Source organism: Terrapene carolina, unplaced genomic scaffold (assembly GCF_002925995.2).
Source record: "Terrapene carolina triunguis isolate 2854851 unplaced genomic scaffold, T_m_triunguis-2.0 Scaffold714, whole genome shotgun sequence".
Lineage (NCBI taxonomy): Eukaryota > Metazoa > Chordata > Testudines > Emydidae > Terrapene > Terrapene triunguis.
In genome coordinates, this window is record NW_020665065.1 from 16,235,591 (window position 1) to 16,249,233 (window position 13,643).

General features: G+C 56.1%; 1 protein-coding gene across 1 annotated transcript in view; it reads right to left on the reverse strand.

Annotated features, from left to right (window-relative positions):
• ARHGEF10L (Rho guanine nucleotide exchange factor 10 like) overlaps positions 1–13,643 on the reverse strand; it is a 161,438-nt gene that overhangs the window by 45,932 nt on the left and 101,863 nt on the right. Inside the window, exons 21-24 of the mRNA XM_026659969.2 lie at positions 9,022–9,143; positions 3,413–3,499; positions 2,423–2,655; positions 1,032–1,186 (exon numbers count right to left, since the gene is read on the reverse strand). Coding sequence (XP_026515754.1) covers positions 1,032–1,186; positions 2,423–2,655; positions 3,413–3,499; positions 9,022–9,143 — 597 coding nt within the window. The remainder of the gene's footprint in view (positions 1–1,031; positions 1,187–2,422; positions 2,656–3,412; positions 3,500–9,021; positions 9,144–13,643) is intronic.

Below are 13,643 nucleotides of genomic sequence, written 5' to 3' on the forward strand. Positions count from 1 at the left end.
GTCTTCTATGCCAGAGAGAAGTGACAGCCCATCAATAGGAAATTAGTCTATAATTCTCAAATAGGAGTTTATTTCTGCAGCTGTTACGAATCCTGAATTCCAGCAATTGCATTCTGAACAGCCAATTAGCATCTCTCTCTATATAGCTATATATTTGCAATAGCAGGAAAGAAAGTTTTAAAAACCACTTGGCAATAAACTTGGACCAACTTTCCCTACGGGGTCCAGGGACGGTTCGGACAAGCCTGTCCCTCCGTTGGGTCAGTTAAGATTTGTCCTGCTTGTGACGACCCCCTGAGACACTTAGGGCAATCCAATCCCGACTGGACCATGCATGCAGGCCACAATTACCGTGTCTGAATAGCCAATAACTGACTGAAAACTGCAGGCCAGTAAATCCAATCAGCACCCTGGATATCTCGCTAACTATTGTTGTATATGGGACCCTTTAATATCACATCATCTGTCTTTGGTTCGTCTATGGCCTTCAGTACTGCAGGAGCCGAGTGCCTCACAATCTGAGACGTATTTATCCTTACAACCCCCCTGGGAGGCAGGGCAATGCTGCTATTCCTGTTTTAGAGATGGGGGGAAAATGATGCACAGAGAGGTTACGTTACTTGGCCAAGGTCACAGAGGAAGTCAGTGGCACAGCAAGGAATTGAATGCAGGGCTCCCACACCCTAGGGGCTAACCTATGCCCCTCACTCATCCTTCCCTACTGAACAGCCGCATTACTCTGGCCAGAGTCTGAGCACAGCAGCTGGTAGGAAGATCCAATTCCGCCCCTCCCAGCTACGCTGGGCGTGTTACACCCGTGCTCCAGGCACGGATTTGCGGGCGATGCTCCAATGCAACAGCAGCAAAGGGTTAACTAGGGGCCCCACTGCAGCCAGGGCAAAGGCGAGACGAAGGTACTGGCCCCGCAGCTGGGAGACCCATTCCTGTCTCCCCAGCCTCATTCCAGATCCCTGGGGAGGGCACGTCAAAAGCAAAGCGCCCGCCTCCCTGGGCGCCACTCCCACACTCACCGTTGTTTCTGGCGTAAGCAGCTAGGGTGCCGTTCTGCAGTCCAGCAAACAGGTACTCGGGGCTATGCTTCAGGCAGAGGACAGGCTGCCGCCCCGGGCTTCGGCAGGTCAGCAAGCACTGAGTCCCCGTGTCGACGCTGCCGTACACCAGGATGCTGAAGAGAGGGGGAAGGAGTGGGAAAGCCCAGAGTAACCATGGTGAGCACCTGTACGAAGTCCAGTCCTGCCAGCCACTGACAGCACCGGGAGTCCCCCGCGCAGAGCGGTTAGCGGGAGCAGATCCAGCCGATCCACCTGCACGCAGCAGGTTCGGAACATGCCACCCCAGGCTGATTTCTCATGTTTCTGCTCCCCCCATTTGCTCCCGGACCGAGGAAGGTACGGCCCAGCTCTGCCATGCATACGATTTAAGCCAGAACATGCATTCCCTCCAGGATGGAGATATCCCAGCCAGGGAGGAAGCTATGGCTCCCGCAGCTCTGTCTGAACGGGGAGCTCTTGGACTGAAGACGTGCCTGGCTGGTGTCTGCAATGCCAAACGCAGGGCTCCACCCTAGGGACAAGTGGATGCGACCAGGTTAGGGTCACCGGGTGGCAGCTGCCCGTAGTAATGGAGCTAAGTGACAGCAGTGGGCAAATCCACACACACACACACACACACACACACACACCCCCCACCAGGATTTCCACAGAGAGCCAAAGCTAAGCCTGGGGAAATCATGGGTGCCCAGAGCTTGGTCTTTGCAGGGTCCTGGCTGGGTGGGAGACGTCCTGCTGCCGCCAACGCCCAGAGCTCACAACAGCCGGCTCCTAAAGGAGACTATTTTTACCTGCATGGGCAGAGGAGTCTGAATCCCTCTGGCATCAAGCGGAGACAAGACCACGAGGTGCAGGGAGGGCTATGCGGGATAGATGGGGGGGGTGGGGTGGTGGTATCTACCTGATCTGATTTGCAGATCCTGTCCCGGGCCTGGCCTCTGCCTTCCGCTGTCCAGGCTGGAGGAGGCAGGAAGAATTTGGAGAGGAGCAGCCTTAAAAAATCAGTGACCCCTTCCAGGATGGGTGGAGAAGCTCAACGCCCAGCTCTGCCCATTGCTTTAGGAGTGGAGGCGGGTGAGGGGGACGTAAGACTTGAGATTTGCGGGGGGAGACGCTGGCTGTCCCCAGAATACTACTGGGGTGCAGGGGAGGAGGAGGAAAGCCAAAGACAGAACAACCGAAGGGCCAGCCAGCTGGACAGCCGACGGCGCTGCTAGAGCGTAGCGCTAGTGTTCGCAGGCTGTTGGCGCTCGATACGCAGCATGGCCACGGGGCGGTCGCCATGGCCGCGCTGGGGGACACCTGCCTCCACGGAGGAGGCTGCCAGGCCGAGCCCCCGGCCCAAACCTCACCTGCCATCCTGCAGTCCCAGACAGATGGTGGGATGCGGCGCGGAGGGCTGGTCAGCTGCCGACCTCGAATCCTCCGCTTTCCCCTGCTCTTGCTCCTCCTTGCTCTTCTCGGGAATGTATTCCATGCAGAGCACCTGGGAGGCCACCGGGAAGGACTTCACCGTGCGGGGCACCGTGCGGTTGAGCGAGAAGATCTCCACCTGGCCCCCTGCTCCTTCCTGGCCTCCTCCAACCTGTGGGGATGCAGGAAGCCACCCAGAGGGGCTTTTAACTTCTGCCCCTGCAGGCTGGAATATTCCCCCACCCCCGACACCTTCATCACCACTGCAAACAACAGGGGGCCCCATTTTCTCCCCCGGCTTTGCCATAGGGTGGAGACTGGGATGACAAGCTGCTTGGACCACACCCATGGCAGCTCCTCCCGTGCAGGACTCTGGGTCAGGCTCTCTGGCCAGGGGTTGGGCGGGGGGGTCAGGCTGATCGGAACGGCCCCTCCTGGTCTGCAAGCTCTAGGAAGTGCACAGGATCTCCTTAAAGGAGCATCGGCGGGTGGAGCAGGGGGGCCTGTACCCCATGTGCCGCAGACACAAGGCAGTACCCAGGGGGTTAATTACTGCAATACTTTGGGTAGTTCGCGCACGGCCCTGCTTGAACATCTGATTTCCATGCAAGGAACCAAAACCCCAGGCCCAGGCCTAACTGGGGCTGTGGCATTTCACTGCCCACTCCCTTGCTGCCAATCCCCCTCCCATCTGACACTGGCCAACAGTGCCAGTCGCGTGCTAGCCTGGATTGACCAGGAAAATGACCTTGGTGGAATCCCTTACAAAGCATCTCTCCTCTTCGCTCTCCTGCCCATCACCGGGGTATCTGAGCACCTCAAGCCTGAGCTAATTCGGGTCCTCGAGGGCGAGCCCCGACTGGGATTAGCGGGAGGCTCTCGCCTTCGACACTCAGGAGCCCACGCAGGCCGGCTCAGCCCGTACTCACCCACAGGTACCCCTGCGGGAGGGAGGTGCTCACGGCAGAGAAGCCCAGCAGCGAGGACTGGACAGGATTGTGCACCACGGCTCCAAGCTAGAAGAGAGACGGGGACACGACACCATCAATCGAGGCCTGGACAGCGCTTTGCTGGGAAGCATCATACGAGCAAGAGCCAAAACGCTCTCCCCGCCCTGACCCCCTCCACCGCCCGTCTGCACCCCAACGTGCTGAGAAGTGGAATTCGATCACATGCTCCCCAAACCATAGCGGCGTGGCTGCACAATTACGAGCCGTCAAAGTAGAGAAGATGGCCCTCTGCCCTGCGATCCGCCAGCAACCCCACTCCCCCAGCCCCCCGGCAGAGCCAGCTATGGTTTGCACACAAGCCTGGACATTTCACTGGCCCGCAGAGACATCAAACGCTCGATTCTTCTCCTCCTGCTCTGGCCACGGGGGATTTTGAAGAGCCATTTTTAGAGACACTGTTTTGAAGTCTGGTTTTCCATAGCCAGCTTCTCGACAGGAGCATGGGATATTTACAGAGCTCTCAATTGAACGGAAGCTGTAGCGGCGAGGTGGAAGGGAGAAGAAGAACAGCCACTGTCCGGCACACAGCCCTCATGCAAGATCTCAAAACCTGCCTCGGATCTTAGCAACCCCGCTTCCGCGTGTTCAGATCACAACCTTTTGGAAAGGAGTGCAGGTAGGTAGCCTTATTAACAGATGGGGCAACAGAATCACAGACAGGCCCAGGGCTAAGAGACTCGGGATCACAGGTCAGGATCAATCACGGGGGCTTTTTTTAAGTCTCGCCCAAAGCGATCTGCTCAAGGTCACGCAGCGAGCTCGTGGCCAAGCCAGGAATGGAGCCAGGCGTCCTGTCTGAAGGTTCCATTATGGAACCGAATGAGCCTCCTACAGTTACAGCTGAGCTCTGGAGCTCTTCCAAACCACAGATCAATACCTTGGGCGTGGGGCAGGGGGAGGGAAACGCAGGTAGATCAGCCTCAGAGGCAGGAGTTTCAGATGAACTCTCGTGGCACAAACCAGACAAGTTTTGTTTGGCTCCCAGTTCCCTGCTCTGACCACTAGACTATTTTGCCTTTGCAAAACCCACAATCGTTCTCGGAGCGAGTGGGGAGCTATAGACCCAAATTCTCTTTTACATCTCGATTCCCTCCGCAACGATCAGAGCAAACTGACTCCCCTGACTAAGACAAACGTGGGACTTTTCCTGCTTTCTCTGCCCCCCCAGTCAGCCTGGGATCGATATGCACGCATGCAGACAGACAGAGATGCATCTTTACTCCCTCTTAACCTCACAGAGCGAGGCCCAGAACGGCTGATATGCAAGTCAGGACAAAGCACCAGCTCGCTCTCCCATAGCTGTGCTAACGCTACAGCTCTAAGGGCAGCAAACCCTTGTTTTTGGCAGCAAAACGCAGCAGAGGAGACACACAGAGGGCACACTCAGGGGAGCGTTTAGACATGCCTGACCCTAAACCTGCTGCGGTTTGGGCGAAGTCATCCATCACCTGCAGGGATCCATTCCCCCGGTGCCTGGAGGCAGCTGCAGACAGGGACTGGTGCGTAGGGTGCCCCCACACAATAGATAGCCCAGCAAGGGCAGGATCTGGCAGCACCGCAGGGCCTGCAAGGATGGCGGAGAGCAGCCCAGCCCAAAGCGTTGGTGGTGGCGGCTGGCGAGGGATGAGGTTGAGGGAGTTGCTGACTGGGTGCATCTCCTACAAGCCCAGAACACAGCAAACCCTCGAGGGAGGGTGAAGCCCATGGGATGGTTCCCAGAGCGGAACCGTGGGGCATGGAGGCAAGATTTGCCCCATAGCTGGCCCATCCCTAGACACTGAACTGCACCTCCCCGTCCTCCCGCTTGCTGTTCCCAGTGGGCACATGGACGAATTTGGGCAGCCCCCACGACACGGCTCCCGTCGCTAGGCCAGGGCTCACGTATTGCAGGGCTTCCACAAAGGGCCCAAGAAGCCAAGAACTGGACACGGTTTACCTGCAGCTGGACAGGTAAAGGGGGCGGGAGGCCCACAACAGATTGCTCCGGCCAGCGCATCGGAGACGGATGGATGCTCTTGGCAAAGCCGGCCACTTGGCACAACCAGCAAGCTCTTGCTCAGAGCTCCAGGGCAGTAACTGCTCTTTAGGGTTGCCAATTTTGGCTGGACGTATTCCTGGAGGTTTCAGCACATGACCATCCTTCAATCCTGGAGGTTGGCAACCCTGCTGCTCTTCCAGGGCACACGGATGAGGGCACCTCACCCCATCGCCCATGACTACAGCCTTTGCCGATGGCATTTAGCCCTTTAATGAGCGCCCCGGTTAGCCTCTCATGGGGGCCTTTCTAGCCTTGTTTTAATTGACTGACGTTATTTATTCACCGGGACGCAGCCCATCTGCTAGGAACGGGCTGGAGAAGTCGCTCTCGTAGATGGAGCCGGGAGGGGGCTGTACGGAGCTGCCTGGATCAGGTGGCAGACGGGGATGCAAGGAGCTCGTGCAGAGGGGCCAGGAGAGTGGGGGATGGGAGGGAATGGGAAGGGTGGAGAAGTCAAGGCCTTTGCCGACGATCGAATCCCTCAGCACAGGGAGGCACGCAGAGCCCGGGCACAGATTCGCTGGGATCGGCACCGGTCCCGCACGGGAACCCTTGCAGGAAGTTTGCTGCAGTGCAACCAACGCTGGGTCACATGCTTTTTGCCCTTGGCTTCAATATCCCCCCCATCCTCAAACGACAACATGTCCCTTTGGCATCTTCCACTGCGGAGAAGCCCAGCAAGCATTTGGGCACTGCCAGCTGGGAGTCGCTCCATTTCCTCCTGTAGCCCCCCAGGGGAGCGAGTGGGTACAGAGAAATCCCCCCCCCCGGACACATCCTCCCCGCCTCCACGTTCCAAGTACATCCACGGAGCGGGAGACTTGTCTCGGCACCAGCACGCACAGGGCCAGCCTGGATTCTTTCCCAGAAGGGACCGAGGCCATCTCCCCGTTGGCACCGACTACGATCCGCTTCGCGAAGGAGCTGGAGCAGTGATGATTCGCCGCTGGTAGAGCAAGGTGGAGGGGGGAGAACCGGGGGGGGGTGGCCTGAATTTGGTGCGGGATCTGGAACGTTTAAGGCTCCGCGGAAAGAGACTGGAAGGTCCCCCAGCTCCTGGGACCCCAGTGAGATTCGGGTAAGTGTTTGAAGTCAGAGGACACCCCGAAAGCGACGCAGACTCCACGGGGACAGGAGGGAAGGATGTTACCACGGCAAAGGAACTTTGTAGATTAAAGACAGAAGAAGAAGGAGCGTTGTCCTCTTCCAGCTGGTGCCCTTGTTAGCATTTTAAAAAAACAACTGCACAGAGCAGAATCTATGGCAGGGCTGATAAGAAAGCACCGTGCCTGCAAAACAAACACAGCCCTGCTCCCCCCCGGAGAGAGACAACCCGCCATTTGGTCTAATTAGCCAGCACGGCAGCGAGGGCTCCAGAAGGAATGTGTTCCAGGCTCCCGCCGGAGCCGACTGCGGGACGGGGAAGGGAGCCGGCGGCTCGACAACATCACATCTGTTACTGTCGGTAATTGGATGAAACCCCCCAGCTCTGGGGAACCCTAATTCATCCCGCCGATGGAGCGGTGATTGTGTTACTTCTGTCACGAATGGCAACAGGGAAGCTGGGGTGGGAGGAGAGAGGCTGGGGGGCTGGTACTGGCCACGCCTCTTGAAACGGAAGCAAGAGGAGACAGGCGGGTGCCTGAAGCCATGCTTAGCTAACACCCGTTAGCCATGACGCACCAGAGACAGCACTGTCCAGACAGAACTCCTGGGTTCTATTCTTGGCATTGCCACGGAGACGCCGTGCCTCAGTTTCCCCATGAGGATGTGACTCACCTCCTCAGAAGGCTACTGGGAGGGTTAATTGGCCACCATCCCCCGAAGCCACCAGCCTCTTATGCCCTCTCCATAGCACGTGCCTGTGTCGCTGCACTGAACCTGCAGGGGGCTTGGGAGAGTCCACCCCTCCCAGTCTCCCCAGGACCTTGCCTGATCCACGCCCTATATCTGAGGCACCAAGCGACCGACTCCTGCAGGTGCTCCAGGGCTGGGGAAAAAAGCACCCACTGGCAGCCCTGCAGATCAGCACCTCCCCCTGCGCCTAAGCACCTCCCGGCAGCCCTGCAGCAGTTCAACTCCAGGAGCAAGGCAGGCGGATCAGGACCACCACATGGGCGTTTTGAGTGGCTGTTTGAGCAGATCAGCAGGGTTTTGCAGCCAACCTTCAAGCCCTCCCACCCCACACAGCAGTCAGGAGAGAAGCAGAGACGGGGTGTTGTAAAGAGTGCGGCAAGGCAGCCAAGACCAAACCGGTTTTGTCGTCGGGAAAGCAGCATGCTGCAAGGAAAGGCCGGCCGGTAGATCACGCCCTGAGCTCCCAGGACAGCCCCGGAAGAAAGCGGGTCACTAAGTAAGAGCTGCGGTGGTGATTCAGTCGGTCTTTAATCCCTGCACTGGTTTGTGCGCGCAAGAACTACCGGGAGCTTTCGAGTGGTTATCACTGGCTTGTTTCCCGAAACGCTGCATCCACCCACTTAACGTGGGTCGTTTGTAGCATCCCGCTACGGTATCCCCATGGATAGGCAAATGTGGCTGCCTGTTATCTTGGTTGTGCTGAGAGGCCCCAACTGAGATGAGAGGCCCATGGCGCTAGGTGCTGTCCATCCATCTACGGACAGACTGTCCCTGCCCCGAGGAGATCACAGTGGGGAAAAGCCCAGACCAAGGGAGCAGAAATGACGGGCTGGTATCCCCACGCTGGGAACGGAGCAGAGAGAGATTAAGTCTCTTGCCCAAAGTCATTCAGTGAGTTAGTGGCAGAGCCAGGATCTCTGACGGCCAGTCCACTGCCGTACCCGCAGGGGGACCGTCGCTGTCCATGCGTTCCTAACTTGGGAGGTCGCCAGGCTCGTATCACACCGTGCCAAGGTTGTGCCATTTACTTAGACTGCCAGCTCACCGGGGCAGCGACTGGCTTTTGGTTCTGTGTTCGTACAGCCCTAGCACGGTGGGGGTCCTAGGCACTTCTGCACCATCAGCCAACCACCGCCCGTGGTCTGAGCAAGCTGACCACAATACCTAGGGCAGGCTTACCTGTGACAGGTGAGCCAGCAGCGACCCAGCACCTAGAATTTCCACTGGCCTGCAGTCCAGTTCCAGAGACTCCCCTCACTTCCCTGAGCCACCATCCTCTCTTTTGCTAGCATCTAGCCATAAAAACCACACAAGGACTCGCCCCGATTCTACCACCGGGGACCAGTCCCACAGTAGAGGCGTCCAATCCTCCGAGACCAAGAAACCCTCCTTCACCTTCTCCTGTTAGCGTCTCCCAAAGTGACATGAAAACCCCCAGTCTCCTACTTAGTAGCACTGACCGGGGCACCGGTCCCCATGTCCCTTACAAGCAGCAAAGAGAGGCACCGGAAAGACGGAGCCGGGGCAATGCATTAACGTGGGGCAGTCTAACAGCCTACCTCAAATCTGCTCTCCTCGGCATCCGAACAGCCTGGGGGAGAGGAGAAGAGAAAGGGTGATGCTGGGTTCTTACCTGCAGGTCGAGGGCATTGGAGGAGAAGGCAGGTACGTGGCACGCCAGGATGGGACACCAGAAGGGAGCTTTGCTTTTCTTGTCTTCGTCAGGACACAGCCATCCAGGTTGGTTCTCCTCCCCTGTGGCAAGCGGAGCAGGCAGGGGAAGTTAACAGCTTTGTAGGTCTTCATATAGACCGTTCCCTCCCACCCAGCGCTCCCCGAATGCCTCCAAACACGCAGAGCCGAGGCGATCAGAGCCCCAGCTGTCTGTAAGCGCTAGAAGGGGTCTTTGCTCATCGCACCAAGAAAAAAAAAAAAAAAAAAGGTTTCAAGCCCTGCTTCTTCGAGAAACAATGTACCCATTCGGCAAAGAATTAGAAACTGGCCCCAAGCCACACCACTGGGAGCTGGGTTTTAAAGTGCTCCCTGCCCTCCAGTTCGGGGAGTGCAGATCCCACTGAAGTAGTTACATGGCCTCCAGCACTACCGCACAAGAACACCTTGCAAAGCAATGTATTTATCCCTACAGTGCCCTGTGCTAGCATCAGCCCGATTTCACAGACGTGGAACGAAGGCTCAGCTGTCTGAGTGACATGCCCAAGTAGATGATCTGGGACGAGAACCCACATCTCCTAAGTCCCAGTCCAGCGATTAACCAATAGCGCAGCCCATTTACGGACAGGAGCAGAGATCAGCAGCTGTGATATTACCATCAGTATCCAACTTTCAAGGGTGCTGGCCCAGGATCATTTATAGCCGAGGACACACTAGAAGCCATGAGCTAACATCACACGTTCCTCACGACACGGCTTCTCTGCTTTTATTTCCTACCTTTCTCCAAGCCGCCTCTTCCGTCCCCTCCCTGCTATTGTTTTAACAGCGAGCCAGGGTGGGGACAGATCATATTTGCAAGATCATCATACGTGGCTCAGAACTAGCCTGGGGAACGCAGGGCTCCGGGAGAGTCTCACCCTTGAGTCCAGCAGCTCCTTCCATGGTGACCGCGCATTTCATGTGTCTTATTTAGTCATTTTCTAGACGGCCATTCCCAAGTATGTGCCTTGCCCAGACGCCCTGGCCTGGAACACTGGTTTGCCCAGCCAACCATGGGTAGTAGCTGCACCCACACCCCCCCGAACCCCTATGCACCTTAGGGGGGAAGCTGCCCTAATTGCTGCAGGAGACCTGTCTCTGATGGACAAGACAGAGGAACTTCTACAACTAGAGAAACTTCTGCCAGCAACGCTCCTCCTCCAACACAAGGAGGAAAGTCAACCAGAGCTCCTCAGCCGACCCAACGAGCTAACAGGAGCTGTTCAGATGAAACAAGCCCAGGACGTTCTCTGAAGAACAGATCCTTCCAGCCACCCTATCGCTCCCAGAATGGATCCTTCCCTTTCCACCTGCGGCCAGAAGATCAGGCACCTTCATCTCACCTTTAATGCACAGGGGATGGAGGGTTGGGGGAGGTCCACACTGCAACCAGAGGTGTAATTGCAGCACAGGCAGGCATACCCGAGCGAGCGTTAATCTAGCTAGCCTGGTTAAATAGCAGTGAAGACGGGGTGACACTAATTTGGTGTGGGCTGCACCAGCCCCCCCACAACCCTGGGCGCACACTGCTAGCCAGCGCTGGGGTCCAGGCCACCACATCGACACTGCTATTTTTAGCCACTCTCGCTAGATTGAAGCTAGCTCGGCTACCGGGGCTCAGGCGAAGGGGCTGTTTAATTGCAGTGTAGACATCGGGCCCAGGCTTTAGGACCCTGCAAAGTGGGAGGGCCCCAGACCTTGGGCTCTGGCCCAAGCCAGAGCATCTACACTGCAGTTCAACAGCCCCACGAGGAGGAGTTGGGTGTCTCACCGCAGTGTAGACATACCCACAGAATCCAGAGAAGGGTCAAAGCAGGTACCTGCCTGCCCTCTCCCTGACTAAGAGGGCAATGCCGTATTGCACCCTGCTTAGGGTTCGCCCAGCCTAGTTTTTAAATGTGCCAAATGATGGTGATTCCCCCCTTGCGTTTCCATTGGCTATCTGTTCTACAGCTGAATCCATCGCACGGCCAGGACAGGTTTAGCTTAGTTTTCCCCGGTTTGGAGTTTGACCCTCTTGCCCACCCCAGCTCTAAGCCTTGTTAAGTTATTTAGCATAACTCCGCCCCTCCACTTCTTTGCGCTACCACCCTGTGAATCAGGCCCAGCCTCCTTTATAACAGGACCAGATGGAACACAGCGGGCACAAGACGTTGCTTGGGATCTCCGCAAGGCTTAGCGAGAGGTCTCTGGCCCCACTGGCCTCAATATTCTCTCTTGCGCATGGCTGACCCCAGTACAACTCTGTTCAAATCAGCAGAGATATTCCCAACTTACGGGGTGTGAGCCAAACATGAGAATGAAACAGGCCCCTACCAGCCCCCAGCTCTTGCCATCAGACTAAGGGTATGTCTTCACTACCCGCCGATCCGGCGGGTAGCAATCGGTCTATCAGGGATCGACTTACCGCGTCTCATGAGGACGCGGTAAAATCGATCCCTGATCGCTCTGCCGTCGACTCCGGAAATCCACCTCGGCAAGAGGCGGCAGCGGAGTCGGCGGCAGCGGTCGACTTTCCCCCGTCCTCACCGCCAGGTAAGCCGACCTAAAATACGCAACTTCAGCTACGGTATTCACGTAGCTGAAGTTGCGTATCTTAGGTCGGAACCCCGCTGTAGTGTAGACCTAGCCTAAGCCTTCTGCACTTCTTCCCCAGCGCTTGGTTCATAGTCGCTCTCTGCTCAAACACCCCCGTTCCTGGAGACAGCTTCTGGACTTTGGGATCAGGCTACATGGAACATGCATGCAAAAGCCTCACTTGGACCTGGATCCTTCCCAGCAGCCAAAGCTCCTGGTTTAGGAGCAGCGGTCAGTGAGTCTTTATTTCTTGTAGCTTACTTTACATCTCAGATCAATAAAGCAGGATAGAGTAACTGACGGGCGAAAGATCATTAACAAGGCTTTCATCGGGCCACTTAAACCCTAGCTGAGAGCTGTATACCTCCCCGCCGCGGAGGACGACAGTCTTTTACGCTAAGAACTTCCCTGCTCTGGTCACAAAAGGGTTAACATGCAGGCACTGCTTGAATCTCCGAGTAGCCACACTAGCCCCCTGGCTAATGACTGGGTGTAACCAGAAAAGCAGCTGAGAGGCAGCCCTTGCAGAACTCAGCCAGCTACAGAGAAGCTGTTCAGAGACTAGGGAGGTATCCAACGGGATACAGACTGGACACCACGCTCCAGCGTACCGTAGGGACCATCCCCAGTCGAGAGGGGTCCCACCGCCACCCCACAGGGCTTTGCAGTCTCTGATTTCACGCATGATAAACCTGTTGGGCCTTGCTCCTCCTCCTGTCGGGGCAGAACGGCTTTGCCCAGTCAGTTCTAACCGACGCAAGGAAAAAGGGGGAAAGGCAGCCGGAAGGCCCAATATTCCAGCCAGAGTTTCCCTTTTCTCAATTCCATTCCGTTACGCTCAGTTATCCAAATCCAACATGGGCGTCGGAAGCAGGACACCTACTACTCCACTGGGCTGACTAAGGATTATGCTACTGAATGCAGCCGGTCATCCTATAGGACAGAGACGAGTGTCAGCACAAACCCCTTGAGACAGACACCACAGGGGAAAGGTTCCCTCTACAGGTACATCTACACAGCAACACCTGTGCAAGGGGTAGGCCTACCTGTGCTAATTTAAATGTGGCTAGCAGCAGACACAGAACAGGATGGATCGTGCGAGCCCGGAGCGGATCCCGAGTACACCCTCATCTTGCTAGTTGTGCTATTGTCACTGCTATGGTTACCCGCACTAGCTGGATTCAAGGCTTTTGATGTGTTGACACAAACATACTCCCTATCAGCTGTGATGAGCACTTACGCTGGAATCTAGCACTTCTCCGTTGACTAGACTGTTTAGATCAATGTTTCTCAACACTGTGGACCAGCTCTGGTCCCTGAGATCTCCCTGACACTTTAGGAAGGCAGCAAGCCGGTCCCTGCTATCAAAAAAGTTGAGAAACGTTGGCTTTGAGCTTTAAAGGATGAACAGCAGATTTGATCAACGGGGTTTAAAATGCATATGGCTCATCTGCTCCCAATGAACCTAACGGGTGGAACCAACGTTAGCCACAAGGAAATGCATTTCCAAGGACTAAGAGCAGCTCTTTGCGCTTATTCACCTTCGCTCACGCACTGAGCTCTTGACTGCAGCACGGAGCAGAGAGAGCCAGGCCCGAGCAGCGGCAGCAAAAAAAAAAAAGGAAAAGAAATAACAAAACATTTCTTCACATGAGGCTTTAATGCGTTTTTATTCCTAACTGGTGGTTACAGGATTTCCCCGCAGGCATCCCAGATAAAAAAAACAAACTGTTAAAAACAAGAGAATCAAAACTCCTTCCAGCCTGGGGGAATCCAGGCATTCAAATAAGATTTCAAATGAATTTTTCTTCCATTAAACTTTTTTTTTTTTTTTTTGCTGCAGTGGCTGGTGGAGTTAAACAGAAACAAAGATAAGAAGGGACGCAAGTGTCGCCAGGGAACTCTCCGCTGCCGGGGGACTTGAGCGCGCAGGGGAGCTGCGGCCGCCCAGAATCATCTGCCTGCTTT